A 21345-nucleotide genomic window follows, 5' to 3' on the forward strand; every position below is an offset into this window, starting at 1 on the left:
TCTCTTGGCAACATGTTGTCTGTTTCCTGCATGAATGTTTTCGCATGGTTTATGTTAATCTAGAAGTTCATCTGTGTTTTGAAGGTTGTGTAAAAGCTGTTGAAGTTCTAGGTAATTTGTTTCTATTTCAGAACTTAGTTATTTGTCCTGCACAGGCTGACTGCCAACAGAGGCCTTGGATGCAAGGCTAATGCTTAGAATTCACATGTAGGCCCCAACGTTAAATTCTGCTCAGCTCTGATATGTGAAATTGCTTGTTAGGCACCTTGTCTTTAATTTCCTAAGCCTTCAGAAGAGGTACGTCTGTGGTACAGCAGTGTCTACGATTGTGTGTATTTTATGAACAGGAAAAAGTTGCTGTCCTGCTTTACTGTGGGTTTTGTTGATGATGCCTTACTTAAGCCCCTATTTGCTGAAAAACCTTTTGTTATTTTTGATCTAAACTTTGTCAAATTACAGAATCATCACAAGGTTATTTAGTTTTTCATTTTAGGGAAGTACAGTTCTTAACAGTTTGAGTATGTAGGGTTGAAATACAGCACTTGAAGTACCTCATAGCTACCATACAGCCTTTCAATAAGCTGTCAGTACAGAGGTTTATTCTACTGTCTGTATTAACCAAATGTTTGGTTCTGGTTTTATTGCAGTCATTCTGTTCCTAAATCCCTACTTCTTCTTTCACAGGTAAGGAAGGGTGTGCGTTATGCCTCGTTGTAAGGTAACCTTTACAAAACAGCTGAGAAGTATACCTACTGACTGTGTGGTGGGAAGGGCACTGTGACATGAACTTGTGGAGGTTTTAGCAGAGTGTTTAACACAGACAGCTATTTTTTTAACTTTGTCCAGGTGGCCTTTATCTGACTGTGCCCATAAGTGATTATCACTAATAAATTCTGTATTTTATACTAGTTTAGATTAGAGGTAGGCTAAAATGTGAATGATATCAAGTCAGGAAAGAAAATCCAAGCACTAAGGAATGAGAAAGAGGGAGAAAACATGTGCAGAAATGCTGAGGAGACCTAGAATGGACTAGGTAGGTACTGTGTACCTTCTGCAGCTGCCTTTGTTCCGAGAACTCAGTTTCAGTGTAGTTGTGCTTAAAGACTAACCCATGTTCTGTGCTGCTAAACTGACCATGACAAATATAATGCAGTAAAACTAGGCTTTTTTAAAAGGCACTGAGAGGGTTGGGCAACACTGGAAGAACAATAATGCTATTTTTTCAAATAAACAAGATAAATCCATTGACGGCTACTTATGGTGAGAATAAAAAGACTATTTACATGTCAGGTAAACAATCTCAAGTTTGTCTTTTGACTTTGTGTTCTGCTTAAGTAAATTCAAATATTCCTTTGACAGGTTCTTGCAGTACAATTTTCAGTTAGGTGTAAAGGAAAATTGCTCAACATTTTCCTATTACTATTTTATTTTAGATGCACATCTCTAACAGTGGAATTTGGATTGAACTAGAAAGTTATGTTTTGGAAATTACAGCTTCTCCCAGAGTGCCTCTCCTCGTGGGCCCTTCGCCTTTGTTCCCAGTTTGTTTTCCCTTTTCCAAAATGCTTGGATTTGAGTAGCCAAAAGCAGCAGCAGATTCCAGAATCTCAGTGGACATTTGGTGAAGTGGGCTGTGCTAGGAGATGAGTGAGTTTATGGAGTTGCTAGATCTTCTCCAGGGGAAAAAAAGGTGAGGTAGGTTTGGATCAGATAGTTACCACTTCATGTATGTTGGAAAAGTAAGCCCTGAATCCTTTTCTTGAACCCGGCTAGCTCATTGCCTGGTGAAACCCTTGAGGGAAACATGTTTACTAAGCAGGGTGTAGGTGTCTGTGGCTGTAGTGTCCATTAAATAAATCATGTTGATTTGTCAAATAATGTTATAGACCTGTTATTCATCTTGGAGGAAAAGGCTGTTTGTTCTTCATTTGGATATCTGATACATGAACTCTCAGCCAGGCATGTGAGTCACCGTTTTCTCACAAAATTATATCAAAGCAAGAGTCTTTCCTAATACCATAGGAGGAGGTTGGTTGTGGTCTATGAAGGTTCAAGCCTGTCTTAAGCCTAAAAACCCACCTTTCATGTGTGAGGGCCTGAGTATATTTTTAGTTGGGACTCCATTAATCTTTCTTTTTAAACTGTTTCATTTTTATCTGCAAGTTGAATGTTGATAGGGTGAGAAGGAATGTGAAGGGATGTCTGCTTTCTGAGTTAGTTACAGGCACAAGTTCATGATGCTGAGAAAGTAACTGTATTGATCAGCACTGCACACGGTGTGGTAAATGTACGCTGGAGATAAACTTTGAAGTACCTACCTGTTATACAAGCTGCTACTCATCATTTAGCCTTTGTGTCCCCCAACTGCAAGTTTTTAACAGCAGTAGTACCCTAGCCTCCAGCCGAAGTACAAGAGACATGGACCTGTTAGAGCGGGGCCAGAGGAGGGCACAAAGATGATCCTGGGGCTAGAGTCCCTCCCCTGTGAGGACAGGCTGAGAGAGTTGGGGTTCAGCTGGAGAAGAGAAGGATCCAGGGAGACCTTAGAGCAGCCTCCCAGGGCTGAAAGGGGCTACAGGAAAGGTGGGGACAGACATTTTAGAGCCTGTAGCAATAGGACAAGGGGTAATGGTTTTAAACTAAAAGAAGGTAGATTCTGACTCGAGTAAGGAAGAAATGTTTTACGATGAGGGTGGTGAAGCACTGGAGCAGGTGTGCTCAGAGAGGTGGCAGATGCCCCATCCCTGGAAACATTCAAGGCCAGGTTGGACGGGGCTCTGAGCAACCTGACCTGTTGAAGATGTCCCTGCTCACTGCAGGGGGGTTGGACTAGATGAGCTTTAAAGGTCCCTTCCCACCAAAACCATTCTATGATTCTTTCTACACTTTGAGTTTTGTTTGCTGTGGGGTTTGGGACTTCAAATCAGTACTGCAGAAATGGATCGACCCGGTGATGTGTTGCATATTCTTATATCTTGTTGATAGTACATTACATGAAGCTATGCAGTGCACGGTAAAGCCTGACCTTTCCTCCCAGGCAGTATTCCAGAACTTAATCAGAACTGATGTTTGGGTTTACAGTTGTGTGATCATGACATAGGTCATGATGTGCAAAGCTGGACTTGAGCATAGCCTTGACTCAGCAGATGTTGAGGATGTAACAAGCAGTTACATAAGGCCATTTTGGACAGAACTGGGAAAAGAAGTAAGGCTCTGTTGTGATGACTATAGATGAAATTAAGGCAATTTTGCCAGATCAGTAGTTTGTCAGTGTCTGCTAGGTTCCCACTTAACTCTTGATCTAGATTAAGAGCTAAAGACCTTCATAATCTGTGCTGTACCATCATCTCACATAGTTAAGGTACCTGGAAAGCGTCTGTCACATTTTCTTCTGTCCTATTAAGAAAGTATCAATGTACTTTTCCTGTGAAAACTTTTTCCACATGAGGACTTCTGAGGTCCTCTTCTACTTCAGGATTATTTCAGATGTGGAGATGGATAATTTAGACTGTAGAAGATGCCTGAAAAAGCTTATGTTTGCAAAAGCTTTAAAGGGTTGCATAGTCTGAGAAAGCTTATCAAGACTAAGCAATGAGGCAGTGGTGAAAAAATAATGTGAAGTAGCTGGATACTCAGTTCACTGGTAATTATGATGCTTTTACAGCCTGGATTGTTGTGTAGCGCCTGTATGACTTAGTTGTGTGATAAAAACTTGGACTTTGTCATGGTGGGGTTCCACCCAGTCAGACTTCAACCCTAGTGCAGCTGGAAATGTCACTGCGTTGCAGCCTGAGAGTAAACAGGCCCTCAGGAGCTGTGCTGAAATTTATTTTCGGGTCACCACTAAAGCTCGGAAAACTGACAGCTGTACTTTTAAAATTAAAAAGTAAAATGCTTTTACAAACCGCTTACAATAGCGAAATAGGAAAGGAGGTCTAGTACTGTTATATGATTAATGGTGACATTTTTCAGCTTAGAAGTTGCAGCCTGACCCGTTTCATTAAATGATGATACATCACTCTTTACCGGGGAAGAAAACAGTAGATGCTGATTAATTTGCATTTTTTTCAGAAGAACTTGCAGGCAGTGTTTTCATAATTTCTTGAAAACCTCAGAAATGTTCACCTTGATCTTAATCCATCTCATTCAAATCATTACAAGATTATAAAAGGTGTTTTGATTGCTGGAATCAAAGTTAGATCCAATGAACTGATTAAAATACTGTAAAGTTACAATGGAACAAGTCAGAAGAAAATTTCATTTCCTGTTTCATTGCATGTGATAAATCACAAAAATCATTTATATAGATTTGCTGTGTCTGTTAACTTCAGTGTTTATTCTTTACTCATTCCTCTCAGATTTCACCATTTAAAAACTTTGACCAGTATTGGGAACTTTTGCTGGGGTTTTATTGTTTGGGGTTTTTAAATTTTTTTTTCAGTGCACTAAATCTTTGCCTCACAGTCATTGTTGATTCAGAATTGACAGCAACAGGATTGACACAAATGGTTACACTCTCCTACAAACAAATAGCTGGGGAAGAATAATTTCTTTCCTATTTTCTACACTTAAGTCTCAGGAATCTATCTTTGACCTTGTGCACATATAAGAATTACTGAGGAGTAAGGATGATGGGAGATACTGTTTACAGGCTAAATTGAAGTTGCAACACTCCTCAAACAGAATGAAAATACAAAATGCCTTCAGGCAGCCTTCCCTGGGGTGGAAGCTGGGCGAGGTTTCAGCTTTAAACCTGGTTTTCACTCACAGACACTTCAGGGATTGCCATTGGAAATGGGTGAAGAAGTGGGTAATTGAGTTCATGTGGAAGTTAGCATCTCTCTATACTTAGGCTGTGATGGTCTGTAAGGCTATGAAAGGGTGAGGGGATTGAGGAGATAGAGACTGCTGGGAGACCAGAACTCAAGTATCTCTCAATTCCCCTTCAGTTTGCTTTATTCAGTCCACTGCAGTTACTTCATCCTCGTTGATCACGTCCAGCCTTCTTTTTGATTCCTCCACACTTTTGGAAAACAACTCAATTAAACATGTTTTTCTTTTACATTAGCATTGTCTTGCTCTAATAGATCAAAGGAAAATATGGGGAGTGAATTGCCCGTTGGATCAAACATCATCTTTTGTTGCCCGCTTAGCGGCCGTCTGCCCAAAAGGCAGAGGTCTGCACGACCTGTTCCCAACCAGCTCTGCTCAAGTAGTAGGTGCCTAGACCCTGGCAAGCAAGCTGCCCAAATCAGTGCTGCTTTGTTACACAATACTTGCTCTGTCTAAAGGTGTAATCTTTAACAGAAGTCTAATTTATTTTACCTTGCTTGCATTCTTTCCTCTGATCTTTCTGTTAAACCCAGTAAAATAAGGCAGTAAGTCTGGTGTTACTTTTTGTGTAGCTTGAGATGAGGGGGAAAATCAAAATTAGTGCATGTGAAAACACTCTGTCCTGGACCTCCAATTTCAAGATAGGACCATTGGAAAAAAAAATTGCATTTCAGAGTTGCAGGAATAACGGATGTATTTTAGAATGAGTCAGTTAATATTTGGTATTATTTACATTATTCTTAACATTTAGAGAAGATACTCTAGTGGTGAGGCTAGTTTTAATTCCACTCTGTTTTTACATACTGTAAATTTACATAAGAGGGTTTTTTTTTAAATGCTTTTCTGTTGGGTTGTGTAACTAATTTGTATGTTTCCCTTTTTGGCCCTTGGTGTTATCTCCTTCGTAAAATCTCACCAAGCTATTGAATATTTTCCTGAGATAATACAGGCAGCCTTTCATCTAAACCTATACTCCCTACCATACTGATAAGATTGCTCAAAGATACATGGGGAAAACTTGACAACTCCTGTTTGCTCTGGCCTTGATCCATACTTCTTGGGCTTTATTCTACATTTACCCACAGCCCTTTGTGTCAGTCTTGCTCAACCTTCTTGCACATCTCTCCTCACTTGCACACTGCTGGGTTCTCAACTAATGAAAACATTTACAGCTCTCTTTTAAAATTGCATTTCGACTTACAGGGGTCCTGACTGCAAATTGCACCAGAAGCCCAGTAATGTCCAAGGTTGAAAAATCAAATGCTGGTCTTCAAAACTGGGCCTCATCTACCCAAGGAAATTATTTTCCAAGACTACTTAAGGTAATTTTAAAAGGCTTTTTAAAGTAGTGGAGATGTGTTTGTGAATGACTGATAGTATTCTGAGTCCTGTTTCACTCCCTACTTCTCTCACCAAATTTTTGGGAATCGCTTTTTTACTCCCATGGTTCAGGCATCGTACTTAGTGCTGTTAACCTCCAAACACAACTGCACATTTTCCAAGACCGCAAAGGGTTTAATAACAAATCTTCCACATGTTCTGGCTGACTGTACCAGGTTAAAGGTTTTTAAGTAAAAGCCAGTGCTGAGCATGGCATGTATAATCATTGCACAAACAATACAAAGTCCATGCCTTATCTAATCAGAGGCTTGCTTATATCTCTCTACCAGGTGAGATCTCTATTTATTAACCTCATCACTTTCATTGTTGGAAGAAAGTGGTCTTAACTGCTGATACTCAAATGAATTTTTTTGTCCTGAATGGGACCCTGGAAAAGGGACCCTCCAAAATTTAGTCTTTTTATTTCAGGGTATGTACTTGTGAAGGTACTCACTTCAGACAAAGAACACAGTCTTAACTAATTAACGGAAAGATACTGTCTCCTCTCAAGGGTGATTCAAAGTACCTAGATTAGCCTCTTTCTCTGACTCGCCTTCTGCCTGGCAGAGCCAAAATCTTAGTCTACTCAGGTAATTCCGTTTACTCTTGAACTCTCAAAACTGCCTTAATAATCTTGAGCTTAATAAGCCTTGCCTTAGTAAGATGTGACACACAAAAGTCTGTGTCTCACTTAAAGCCTTGATCCTGTACTCTTGTTTTGTTATAGCGTGTAAGGCTGGCACTCAGCCTTGTGTGACACCGATTTAAAAAGTAGCCAGCATGTAGTCTGGAGCGAGAGCAGATTTGCGTCATGATGAATTCATGTTGCTGCGGTTCCTGCAAGCCAGACTTGCATAAGCAAGTATTCATCTCTACCTTTTTCCCTGCTTTCTTGTCCCACCTTCTTCACTTGATTTTCTGCATAATCCCAAATCTTGGGTTCATTTCCAGAGCTGTAAACCTCACTGGGAAGCATGGAATCTTACTGCCCCCCAAAACTTCCTAGGATGCTTAGAAATGTGATGTGACTTTCTGTAACGAAGCATGGATGAGCTCCAAAAATGTAATATAACACCCCCCACTATGTATTAAGGCATAGGAAGTAAAAAATGCATATTACTTAATTTAGTAAAAAATCGTCCAGTCTAGTTGTTTGAATGGACTAGGGTTAGACTTAGTGTTAGAGCTGTTAAGGTTAGCTTTAAGTTTAGGGCCTCTTAGGCTAGTGTTGGGGTTTAAGGTTATGGCCATTAGCATTACAGCCTGGGCACAACTAAAAGACCTCAATATGAAGGTCTGTATTTTGTTTTCCTTGTAAGACCTTCAACATGTCATCAGCAGAAATTCAACCATACAGCCTGAACCTGTGCCTTACCCCACCTCTTCCTGGAGTAGGGAGGAGCATCCTCCATTCCCGTACTGCTCTGCCCAGGGGAGAAGTTCTTCTGGCCCTGCCTGACCAGCACTGGCAGACCCAGAGCTCTCAGTGCAGTTTCCAGTTTAACACAAATCTGTTTTTCTCTTTGGTGTCTATTTTAGAGTCTTCTGTGTGCTGCCAAAGGACAGGGTAGATTGCAAAATCTTTCTCCCCAGATAGGTCATTTCCCTGCCCTACCGGCCAAGGGTTGGAGAAGGAAAAAAGACAAAAGTAGGCTCGTTTACAGATTTCTCAAACCACAGCTCTTTTTATGACTTACATTGCATGTTTCCAATGCTTAGCCACCACAAGACTCTCAGTTGGCTTTTCAGATGCATAACTGAAGATGGTATTCATCTAGAGGCATACATGTGAATATGTACGCCCTTCCCACACACTAGGATAAGCAACTTGTATGCGTTTCAAGTTTCTTTTGTACAGCGTAAAATATGTACCAGAAATGTAGGCACCCTTAGTCCTAGTAATCACAGCTTCTCTAGCAAGAGAGAAATATAGTATTGGCTGTGTGCTAGACACTGTGTCTGTTCTGGTGCTGCCTCTTTATTAAAGAGGAGGGAATACGAGCACTCTTTTTTCTCCTAGCACAAATAAAGAAACCAGAACAATTTCTTAATAGAAAATTAAAAGCAACAATCCATATTTGATTGAGAGAGCTCAGTTCCGAGAGCTCAGTTGTGTTACTTCTAGGTTTATTACTCATGTATACTAGTGGATAATATTATTTTCAGCTTTATGGCTAATAGCTATCAATATAACTATGGGCTAGAGAAAACTAATCTGAATATTTTCTACTAATAATAGTGGCTGACTTTCACCTACTTACTAATGCTTCCTTCTCTAGATATCCTCAAAAAATTCCTTCCAAGAGAAAATTTGCTATTTTGTTTATTAATGAGCTTGGATCAGATTTGTGAAATGTGACAGATCAAACAAAGACCTACACAGAAAAGGGATGCTCTGAAGAGCAGCTAAACAGAGGCTACACGCCATGGAGGCTCTGGGGAGAGTGATGGAGTGATTTACCACCCAAGCGGATGCCTGTGTCTTAGGCAAATGCCTGTATGAGTTAAGTGTAGCAACCACTTGTGTAACTTTGTCCCTGACAAAGAACTGCAAACTTGTACCAGGACAAAACTCGTTTAGGAATACACTTCTTGCAGTAATACAGCTTATGTATGTATTACATCTGCTTTTATACTGTGAACCTGACACTAATCAAGAATATTTTTTATTCATGGAACTATATTAGGCATTAGCTTATTGTTCTGTACTTTTTGGTAGAGCCCTGTCATTTTGTATCTAAGCAAGTGACCTTGCCTGCTGTGACTTCATCTACAACTAGCATCTGGTCAAGGTGTGATGTAAATGCCACAGGCTCTGAGGCAAGCCCGAGGAGCTGAGAAACACAACCTGCCAGAAAAGTCTTGCTCAGCAGTGCCTGCAAACCTCAAGCTCCAGGTGAGTAAAGCTCACTTGCAGACTCAGAGGGTGATGAAGAAGTAAAACTTCCCCATCATGAAGTTGATTAAACGTTCTTCAACTGCAGAAATTGTGAACTTTTGTCTACCAATTTAAGTGCAATTTAGTGATGATAACAGGTTTATGATCTGTATGAATTATGTGGAGCCAAATAATGGCTCAACTTTGTACAGAGTTTGCAAGGCCTCAGAACTGAGGCTTGTCAGACTTTCTCAGTCTGATCTTTTACTGGCCTGTCTGACACTTTGTGTTGTTTGTTTTAGCTGCAACAGCAACTTTTCTGTTTGACCAAACGTCTGTGGTTAATTTATATTCCTTTTGGTTTATCTTTCTTTAGTATGATCACAGTCTTATATAAATAGCAGAACTCTATGTAGAATGGGGTATAGCTGTCTGTTAACATAATGAAATAAAGATCTGGTATAATAGTAGGAGCTTTGAGGAGTGAAGACAAAGGATGAGGCATGAAGGAGCACAGGCATCAAGTCTTTAAGAGCACTTTGGGGGACAGACTTGACAGTGGAGACCTCATGGTTATAAACAACTCAACCAGACCAGCATGGGGAGCATACACATGGCTCAGCCCCACTCAAAGTACAAAAACCAAACAACGAATAAAGAAACTTTGAAGAGAGCAGTGGGCTTGAGCTGGTTTCAACCCATGTATCTCTTCCTGACAACTGGGGCTGCCTGGCATTGTGATGATGAGGATGCTCTAAAGAACAGTAATGGGAAACATGTTTATGTTGTTATTCAACTTAACATTGCAATTGCTATACTCCAAGTGTGGTATGTAGTTTATTATAATTTATTATGATTTCAGTGCAGTGCTGGAACACCATGGTAATTCAGAATCCTGTGCAATTTCACGTGACTTCAAATAAGCAAACACTGTGTTAAGATGAAATGCTCCACATGAGGAAAGCCTAAAAAAACCCCAACTGGTCAGAGGACTCTAACATGAAGTGTGTGCAGCTGCACCAGTCCATAATCTGACCTGAACACATACTCAGGCTTAGAAATGCTCTTCACCATATTTACTCAGAGACAGTTATCATAGAGTTTCTCCCTGTTCTAACCATCCATCTGAACCAGATACTAGAAGACCAGAAGTAGAATTCAAGTAACTTCATATCTATTGGAATCATATCCATCTGTTCTTATCCATTTTCTTCTGTCATGGAAGTGGTCCCTGCTCCTCAGCTTGCTGGGAATGCAAAGTTGTGGCAGACTGTGAATGGTACCCTCAAGCATTGTCTTGTTATTTGTGTAGGTAAGCATCAAGCCAGAGTTCTCCTGAATTCTTCAGAGAGCTGAGAGAGAAAGAGCCCAAGAGGCCACATTATGCAGGGTTGCTTAGGGGAGTGTTGGTGGGGACAAGGGAAATAAGGATTTCTGTGTGTTGATTTGTAGGAGAGGAACAAGCCAACTCTCATTCTTAGGATTCCAGTCTCTCCTACATCCCTCTACAATTTTTTTGCCAGTTGTTACTTACTGCACAATGTCTGCAAAAGCCGTGAGTAACGGCTTACACTGGTACTCAATGCCATGTTTGGCACACAAGGACTTCACCAGAGGAGCCACCTTCCAGTAGTTGTGTCTTGGCATTGTGGGGAATAGGCTGTCAACAGGAGACAGACAAAGTCTCTTCACTGCTCCGTAAAATATCTTACCGTTCACATGCATTATTACTTCCCAGAAATCACCCAGCTCACACTGAGTAGGGTCTTTAGTTGCTCCTGGCTCTTCCTTCCCCTTGGTGTACTTCTAGCACAAGTAACTCCTAAGACTTTCCTGCTTTCCCCATCTGTTATTTTCCACAGTTGGCTCTACCATCTCTGAAGCAACACTTCTCCAAATTAAGTGATGCCATAAGCCGGAAGAAACTACTTCCCCCCCCCTCCTCCACCCCTTCCTCCAGAAGTAACCATCTCCATAGCAGAGAAAAGGAGATGACCCCATATTTCAGTTACAGATCTCAGTCTCTAGCCTAATAGTGTAAGTAGTCAGTATAGGCAGGCTTAAACTACTGTGTCAGACTTAGTGGCTTAGCATGTACATTTTCACTAATGCTTATGAGCCACTACTTTAGCTAGACGCTGTTGCTGTCTGTATGGTTTCACAGATCCTGCCCATGTTGAGTTTAAGCTAGTCATTCTCACCTTCCTGAGGGTCCAGTGAAGGTTTTGAATTACATTATGATTCTCTTTAGGGTTTTCAGTCTTTTTAAGACTTTTTAATTATTTGTAGAATTCAGAGCAAAGAAGAATAGGGAAAAGAATTTAAAAAAAATTTAGAAAAAGAAGAAAATTCTCTCTCAGGGTGCATACTCACTGATGTTCAATCTGGAAGTTCAGATGCCCAGTAAACCAGTCATTGAACAGAGACTGTTCAACATTGCATGTTGCCTGGAGCTAGAGGAGGGGAAATAAAGCAAAGTCAATACAGATCAGTGTCCACAGCCTTTCTCATTTGTCTAAAGAGCACAGTATGCTGTGCTGCTTTGGTCTATTGTCTTCTTTTAGGCTAAGTTTAGCTACCTCAAGCTAGGGATCATAATCCTTCTTCAGCTTCGTGGACCAGCAGAGCTATGTAGTCTGGCTAACATGGCTCATAATAAAACTAGGACTTGGCTATGTGCTCTTGTGAATGCAAGTGAACAGACAGTCAAAAGTTCCTCTTGGATCTTCTCAAACCTATGTCTGCAGAAAAAAAAAGATAGTAGGGTACTTCTGTGGTGGTCAGACTTTACTGCTGGACTCCACTGAGTCTCTCTGCAAAGAGGGGACACCAGACTTTCATTCTGCTAGTGTGAAATTGCTCAGCAAGAGCAGGACACAAACCTCCATCTCTGCATGAGCAGAAAAGGTTCAAGACAGAAAGGTGCAGTAAGTGAAGAGGTAGGTATGTTTAGGAAATAGAGCTGGGACTAGCTTTGATTTTAGATTGACCATGAACTTGTCATCGCTGTCTTCCTTTACTGCTAACCATAACTGAATCCTGTTATCCTATTAACCTTCACTTCCCAGTTCCCAACAGGTTAATGCAATAGAGGTTAATGCAATAGAGGTTAATGCAATAGAGGTTAATGCAATAGAGGACTTGCTGGTCTTATAGTTTGCATTTGTACTTTTATGGCCACAGTTCTTAAGAACAGACACCCAGTCCAAATTTTTGTCATAGCAGATATCCATAGGGATGTGGTTAATCTGCGAAACCCAGACAAACCAGCTACTCTCCAGCATCCTGTGCAATCAGACAAGAGGCCAGAATTCAGTAACAGGCAAGCAAGTCAATGATGAGCCACTGAAATAACAGAACAGCCAGATTTACAAACACACAGCTGAACACTGGTCTTGCTAATCCAGCACCCAGAAGAACTTCCAAAACCTGGAATTTTCATACTTCCTTATGAAACTCATGATTATTTAATATGTTTTGTTATAAAACTGACTTAGCCTGGTGTTCATCTGGTTTTATCTGTAGCCAAGGACCAAACTGAACTGATTAGAATCAGTAAAGTGATCCAAGTGGAGAACATATTGTCCATTCAAGCCAATGCTGCTGTAATGCCTGGGCATTTGCAAGCCCAGGCTAAGCTGTTTCTGTGAAACCTTCTCTTTCTCTAACCAGACCACACCCAAGGCACTGAATGTTATGGAGGGAAAGTACTTTTCAATTTGGTCGGCACTCAATGAAGTCTCTCTGCTGCCAGAGCCAATGAGGTGACATAAAAATTGAGCAGAAGACTCTTAGTTTAACTTAAATTGAAAAACTAAGCAAAAAATGAGATGGTAAATGAGAACATGGAAAGATAAGCAAAGGCAGAGAAAGTAGGCAGGCACAGATGGAAAGAATACGTAGAGGAAGGCTGAGGAACCTTCTAAACAGATATCACCTGAATATAAAATAATAAGCGAGGAGACTCTTTATTTCGAATAATGATCCATAAGTAAAAAAGGAATTTGATATAGAAGGTCAGCATCCAGGCCAAATCCTACCAAAACCAGAGACAAGAAGAAAAGAAAATAATTATAAATTACATTCGCTGAAATATTTTTCTAAGCTTCATGTTATATGTACAAGAAAACAATCTACATTCAGCTTCTGTAACTTTTTGCTAAATGAAATCATCTGGAGCAATCCAAGTTAACATAAGCTAATAACGCTTTTTTTCAGGGCTTGCTGTAACAGAGATGAATCTGAGCATTCAATAAGCTACCCAATAAGTAGATTAATATATCAGCAAATTACTATGCACTCAGAAATACGAGTGGAAGACTTGTATTAAATTATTGCCCAGGACTCCACAGTGAACCAACGGCTAGATCAGTGATCTCATTTCAGCTGGAAGTTGCTCCGTCCTCCTGTATGCATAACACATGCAAGAGTAGGAAGAATGAAGCACTAATTCTGGCTGCTTGGCATAGGAAGTAGTGCCAAGTATATGCATACTGCTAACAGATCAACAACGGTTCCCGTAAATTCACATCTTTCCCTTCCTGACCACTACGGAGACAGTGCACTCCACAGTTCTGCAAATGAAGCGAAGCAGTACAATCCCAACAGCCTCTTGCTTGTTTTCAGACATTTATCATCAAGCTGGGGAATGTAACAGGTTTAGCAGAAAGTGTGCAGGGCCACTGAAAATACTGCACCAAACTGACCATCGTATTAGATCGAACTGAACGACAGTGTCACACGGCAGGGGCTGAGCTCTGGACAGAAGCTGGCTCCATGTGCAGAAGAAAGGTTGAAGACCCACGACTGACCCCTTCTTAGTTGCACAAGCAGCAGTGCTTACCACCCAACACCCTTTTGTGCATTCAATGTAAAACGTGTGGTAGTGGAAGTAGGTGGGAAACAGGAGCGGAGGAAGAGCTGTAAGGAAGAATTCATTATCACTGGTGATGTCACGGACTGGATGACAGATAATCAAACTGGAAGCAAAGGATCCCTAAACAGTTACTCAATATGAAGAGTATTCTGAGCAGTTTCAGAGCTGTAGAATTGTCTGGGTGCTATCAGTACGCATCAGTGCAGGCAAACAGTAAGCAACCCGGGAGCCTGCTGACCTCCAGAGGTAGAACAAAGGTAAGACAAGAAGCTTTCTGAAGCTTGATGGGGACAGTTCCTGCTCCTCAGCATGACAGTCTGCTACTGCTCATGTCATCTGTCAGCACAGGTAGCATTGCCTTCGGTTTCCTCATAGAGAGCTGTGACCACAGCTTCTTTTAGAAAAGAGTGAAAACAAAAAGGTGTGTGGAGAATCCTGAAAAGTAAGGAGAACAAGACCCCAGAAACTTAGTAATCCTTTTGAGTACCACAGTAACCACTTCACAAGAAAGCAACTGACTGGTAGATACTGGTTAGGATGCTATATGGAGTTCTGAGCAACCTGATCAAGTCTGTTAATCCAACAGTGCTTACAAACCTGAGATTTCATTTCAGGCTTGTAACTGAGGAATAGCCACAGAGGAGTATTTTGAGAAGTACCTTCCACAGCCTCAAAGCTTATCTGGCTCCCCAGTCAGTTGTTCAAAGCATGGGAACAAGGATACATATGAAATCCCTTGCCTACTAGGGATTTTGGGCTGCAAGAAAACCTCAAACTCAACCTTCCAAAGGGACATCTCACTTGTACTTAAACAAAACAAACCAACAAAAAAACCCCCATGGACTATTCTTTAAATATGAGTGTTAGTGAAAGACGTGGTATGACACACTAACATGGGATCACCTTCCTTAACTAGGCATTTCTGAGTTGCATATCTGAGATAAGCATATCTGAACTAGCCCTGCTGGTTCTCTCTAGCCACGTGAGAGAAGAGCCCTTGCTGGAGGGCAGCTCCTGCCATCCTGAGAGCTCAAGGGAGAAAACGGGTCAAATGAATCACACCTTAAAAGTGCCCGTTTTTTAAGGTTCAAATTCATATTGTTCTCTTTACAGGCAAGCAGAACCCCCAACTATTCTGGAGAGATGCAAGAGGTGATATCTCCTTGTTCTGTGTTGAAGTTGTGCTGCTTTGCAAAAGTGACAAAGCTTCACTAAGATGGGGAGAAGGGGCAGGAGTGTCAACCTAGAGATCAGAGCACCAACAGTGGAGAAATTCTGAATTTTTCCTCTGCTCTGCTTATGCACTTTATTAGCCATACATTGTCCGGCTCACAAACAGTCCCCGGAGCCCTCATCACACTCTCACAGGTAACATCCTTAATTAGTGAGTTAGGAGTCTTTCTCCTTTTCTCTGTCAAAATAGATGTAGATTTGTTTTTGCAAAGCCGTACAGTTTCAAGACGACCTGGGTACCCTACACTTTTTCTACCCTGGAACAAACAAGCCATTTGGTTAGAAATTCTCAAGGCAAATGAATGTGTTTCAAGTCAAGACGGACACAGAAACCTGATCTCACATAGGATCATATGATAATTCAGGCTGGAAGGGACCTTAGAATCTTAGAGCAGCATCAGCTCTAAGGTCAGAACAGGTTACTCAGGTGTTTATTTAGTCAGGTCTTCAACTCCTCCAAAAATCAGATGCAAACTGATTATTACGCTCTTTGATGTGGGCACCTTAGTTCTGCTCAAGCCCTACAGGTCAAAAGTAAGACCTATAAGCCCCATTAGTACCCCTCATGGTATTGCAGGAGAATGGAGATACTCACTGATGAAGAAGTATTTGTGTTGGTGATTGTATGGCACGTATTTTTTCTCTTTGATCCCAAGCTGTGAGAAGAAACAGCAAAAAAACCCTCAGGTGAAACTTAAGCAATCTGCCCAGGTAACTTGCTGTTTTCCATTCATTCTGCCCCAGAGGCACTCTTCTTGCACACTTCCCACAACCCTCATTCCTACTGTCTCACTCTCGTGTAGCTGTCCTATTAGTTTACATCCATCATACACCCTTTCTGTAAACCCTCATTCCATTAACGTAAGGCTTTAATGCCTTACAACTTTGTCAAGTCCTCAGAGGTAAACTGTTAACCAAGCATGAGATTTTTCTCCAGTAGGGAAAAATAAATAAGTGATTGCTGAAAAGTAGTTCTAGATAAGACAAGCCAAAACAGAGGTAAAAGCCTATAAAAAAAAAAACCACCCTACACTGGTATATGGTAGGAAGGAAACTGCTGCCATAGATACCACCACTGTCCGGGTTGGAACAGAATGAAGTGATAAAAACTATAGCAGAATGCTTCATCCATTAAAAGGTAAATTGATCTGTAAGTTTTGATAAAAATATTTTTGAGGGTGGATAGAGGTGAATTTTAACTGGTGAATTTCCTTGGGTTTGTGTTCTTACCACACTCATAATTCATTTTGTGAAATACTAAGTACTTCAAGGCTAAGTTATATTATCGGTCAAAAATAGTCATATGTATTTTCTCTCTTCCCCCCTCCCTTCTCTGATTCTGTACAATTAAATGACAGTTTCATGCGGGAAAAGGTCTTCCAAGGAGAAAAATATTTCACTGCTGTAGCTACTCTGGCAGAGTCTCAGTGAAGCTGTACAGCAAAAGGGGTTCAACGTTGTCTCAGGTTGTTGCTTCTGAAAGTGGCCAAGCAGCACCCGTTGAGAACATCCCAGGTGGTCAAATGGCTTGTGCCCACTTAGAGGGACGTGCCCCCAACCCACAGAGCCACAGCCTTGGCTACTCAGTCCTGCTGCCTTCCACAGCAGGGCTCTGCCTTTGCCTAGAAGGCATAAACAGGACAAAGCTACCTGCATCTCTGAGCCTCAGGCATTAGTATTGAAATAACAATCCCAGACCAACTGCAGACATGCTTTGTATTAATGCTTACAAGTTATCTAGTAATCACTAATTACTGAGTTGTTCTACTAGGTCATTAAGTCGCTATAACCTTTAATAGTCTTTTTGCTGATGGATTTTCCACCCTATATATAACGCATATACATCATGTCTAATTTATTTACAAATACTTGTCAGCTGTTCAAGATTTTTTTTAAGGAACTTAACGTGAGCTGTGACCTGCTTACAAAGGTTGAAGAAAGTAGACACAGATGAAAACATTTTTTTCCAGAAACTGTCATCACATCTTAGTTTTAGATCTTTATGGTAGAGCATGCTTTTTGTTGACTAAAGTGTTCTTCCCAGTTCCTGGTACACGAATGTGCACACAGACACTGACCTCCACAGATAATTGCTTCCCCAAAGTAAACGAGAAAGGGTGCCTATCAATATCAGGATCTTTCTCAAAGCAGTTTGGTTTGGCATGGTGCTGGAAGTGCAGAAGAGTCCACCATTTGGCTGATGCCCCCTGTTTTAGTGAAGAACAAAGTATGAGAAGTACAATGCTTTCAGAGCCAGATTCTCTCCGATTCCCTCCTTCACCCACTGCTGAACCCATTGTCTTCCACAGAGTCTTCAGAACACACACTCTTACAGGAAAGTCATGAAATCTAAGTAGTTCTCCAGGGACAAGTACTTACAATCAAATGGCACATCACAAACTTATGCAGCAAGTGGTTCCACTTGGTCTTCCTGAATACTGAAAGATGTCCCAAATCATGTTGTAACCATGAAGCTTGGACCTGGAATAGGAAAAATAAAACATTTGGAGTGGCCAAAATAATTCAACTAATATTCGTGTATTGTTTCTAAGTAATGGCACAAAAAACTCGTGGAGACCCTGGATCCCATTGTTCCAGGAGCTATGTTGATACAGAATAACAAAGTGTAATCTCAGAATATTTCCCTTTAATCTACCTTTGATCCAATTTACAAGGACAGACTTACATTTTTAGTGGGCTCAATACTGGGTTGATCTGGTGCTAGCTCCCCAATCTCCAGTGACTTCAAGTACTTGCTCACCAGCACCTTGTCAACGTGGAATGATACAAAGGCGTCCTGCAAATGCACGAAAGTAGGAAGATGTAAGAAAAACAAATTCTGTGTTACTAACCTCAATCTGCTGTGCACAGCAAGACATTCATTCACTGTGGAGGAACCACAATAGCAAGGATGGCTGGTTTCACTTTCTATTTCCTCGAGTTTTGTCGACCTTTTTCTTCCTGTGTTTGCCCTATGCTCTTACATGAGATCTTATTTCAGCTGGCAAATGGAAAAGCTCTGACTTCCACTATTGTGATTACTAGAGGTATGCAAGCTCCATAATACAAAATCGAATGAATCTCCATCATATGCCTCAAGCAGAGTCTAGCTGCCTTGCCTTTCTTCTCCCCCCTCTTCTTAACCCAAATATTAGTGATGTTTACATCTTCCTGGACATCCAGGTGCCAAAAAGACCTTTGTTATCAGCAGACCAGAATCATCTTTGTTGTGCAATTTGTCAAAAGAGAACATTTTCCTTTAAATCTGACCACTTAAAAGAAAAATTTGGTTCCTCTTATTCACTGGGTAGAGAACTCCACTCCCAAATTAACTAAGACAGGAATAATTTCCTCAAGTGACACCAGAGAACTTTCTGTTTTTCTCCTTAGTACTTGGAAGTATGAATGCAAGGACACAATTCATAAGCACAGGCCTGGTGTTACTGATCTCTTTTAAAGATAGGAGTATGAAAAAGCAGTGGTGTGGTAGCCCCTAGGCAGGGCTGGGGACAGAAAGGACAGGATGCAGAAAAGCAGAAGAGAAGGCAACTGCTTTGGCAGAGCATGAAGGGGGCAGCTGGAGCCCTGAAGCACAGCTGAGGCGAGCTGTGAATTCAGTCTGTAGGACAGGAACTTCCACTGAAGATTCTCCAACCATAGAAAATTGCTTTTGTACATCGGTGCCTTCAACTTACATGCCTGCTTTTGTGCCATCTTTCATCCAATTTCATTTAGTCATCCTAAACAGACCAGAATCGGTGCTTTGCTGCATTCCAGCCCCAGGGTTACTCTGGGCAAATGTTTATTAAAAACAGTTGTGTGACAAAATGAAGTTGCTTAGCTAATATCTCTGACCAAACTGCTACAGAATTGCTGTCCTCTACTCCAAAATAACACAGGTTTGGGCAACTGCATGACTAACACTGAGCCATATATATATAACATACAGTGGGTTTAGATTCCATGCACGATTGCCATCACCGATGAACCCAAAAATCAGCAAGCAGTTTCTCTGCAAAATAATCTACTGAAAGTACCTGGTTATTTCATGATATTGCAACACCAGCTGTTTTTACAGTCTCCAAAATTCAACCACATTTTGCCAAATTCACCCCAAAATTCCAGTCTTAAGATTGTTGCTCCTGTTTTCTAAATTACCTCATTCTCTAATTCTGCTCTTTTATCCTTTGAGAAACACCACAACAAAAAGCAGCAATAAAAGGGCTCCACGGTTTTGTGCTGTATCACCCTTACCAACATTGTGTCATTAATCATACTCATTTTTCCATTTCGCTGGTTTCTTTTCTTACTGCTAAAATCTTCTAGTCAAACCAAGATAATTTCTTAATTTTTCATAATACACATCCAAAAGATTAAGCAGTTGACCTATTCCAAGATGCACAGACCTCACTAAAGTCTTATGGATTTTCTTCATAAATCCCTTCACTTCTTTTTGTCTCTGCCTCCCAGACTAACTAAAGAGCCCAGTGAATTAAGTGTCTCATGAAACTGCATTTAGTAACAAAGAGGAGTTTCTTACTTCACCCACAGTGTCCTGGATATATTCCCACTGCAACTCAGTGTGGATATAACCAAGTTTGCTCTAAACCAGGTAGTTCACACATAACCAGGCTATACAAGAGAGTGCGGGAGTCCATTTACCTGCTTCTCTTAGAGGCTGACTAGTGCCAGCATGGCTTTCTCTCTACTGCATTACACAAACCTGCACTATAGCAAATATTCCACCTTCAAACAGTTTTTGCTGAGGCAAAGATGCACAGTTTGCAAGCGTGCAGAGTTCAAGCAGGGCAAGATACTCCACTCACACATGTATCAATTTGCCTTGGCTTAAATACCAGTTCTGAATATTGTGCCTTGTCAGAAGCAAGGATGCTGTTGTTACCCAAAAGTGCCAAGCTGATGAAGATTTATGTGTTCTTCGGCGTCTCTGGAGCAAAATAATACCCCTTCTTATTAATTTCATTTACAGCCCTTGAGCTGGACTTTTATCATATATGCTTAAAAAGAGAGAAGGGAAATAACCAGACCTTTTTCCATTACGGTCACGGCCTATTTAATGTGCTTCAAACTTGAGTGTTGAGACAGTTTGGCCAGTGTCACATAAAACTGGCTGAAGTCTTGCAGGGCTTAATGATTTGGACATGGAACCAAGCTATAGGAACCCACTCAAATCCCAGAAATATGCATTTTCCAAGTTTATGCCTTGTCTGGGGTATTCCAGCATGCTAGAATGAACGAAATCTGACAGTACTAACTAGAGCAAATGAACGACGGAAAATACAGAACACAAAGTGTAGCTAACACAGAATTTGAAATTTAAACTTAGCAGACTGAAAATTATTTTTATTTCCACGAACCTCAAATATCCCTTACATATGGAATATCAGGGAACTATCTGTTGGGGTTTTTTTCTTTCAAAAGCAGGGAAGCAATTACATTTCTCACATTTTTGTAGATATGTTAATTCACCACTATTTTCTACCCTTCCTGCATATACCAGAAAGCAGGAACTCCAGGAAATTTGCTGAGCGTTTTGGTGAGTTTATCACAAGTTTTCATGGCACTAAAAGAGCAGTTAGACAAGGAAACATGGGGAGCAGATGTCTTTTTGCCCACACACCAACCCGCCAGCAGCAGGACACACGTTAACTGGCCAATTCTTTCAATTTTGTTCATCTCGAAGGTCAGAAGGTCCATTTGCAATAACTACGGGAACTTTTCCGGCAGACTGCCCGGGAGAGCATGCTGGTTTTGCTCTCCCTGAGCTGTGCGGGGGGGTATTGGAGAGGGGTACCTTGCCTAAAGGTTTATTTCTGGAAGCAGCTGCTGCTCTTGCCACGGGGCTGATGCACTGCTTGTGGCACCTTCCCCCGGCTGTAAGAATCACTGCAGGGCACAGTAGCTGCGAAAGCAAGATCAGGAGATAAGAGGAAGCCAAAAGATTTCAGCTGGATAAACAGTTACAGCCTGCTCGCCCCACGGGCTAAGCCTCCCCGTTTGCCCGTTTCACGGAGCTGGAAAGCTTCCAGGGAGCTGCAATACCCCGACCCTGCTCCGCACCCCTGAGCCCCACCAATTCCCGCCCCGAAATCACCTCCCAAGCTGTCACCGCACGATCTTTGCC

General features: G+C 41.3%; 1 protein-coding gene across 1 annotated transcript; it reads right to left on the minus strand.

The window, feature by feature from the left end:
* Positions 1-10220: 10220 nt before the first annotated feature.
* LOC113481253 (fatty acid desaturase 1-like) lies at positions 10221-20897 on the minus strand. The gene is given in 12 exon segments (XM_026850702.1): positions 10221-10443; positions 10626-10751; positions 11465-11544; positions 12286-12376; positions 13029-13090; positions 13092-13127; positions 13935-14011; positions 15796-15856; positions 17279-17407; positions 17580-17687; positions 17887-18086; positions 20846-20897. Coding segments are annotated over 12 exon segments (1074 nt in total). The 3' UTR covers positions 10221-10391.
* Positions 20898-21345: the final 448 nt, after the last annotated feature.

Source organism: Athene cunicularia, assembly GCF_003259725.1.
Source record: "Athene cunicularia isolate RWA chromosome 5 unlocalized genomic scaffold, athCun1 chr5_part3, whole genome shotgun sequence".
NCBI classification, from domain to species: Eukaryota; Metazoa; Chordata; class Aves; order Strigiformes; family Strigidae; genus Athene; species Athene cunicularia.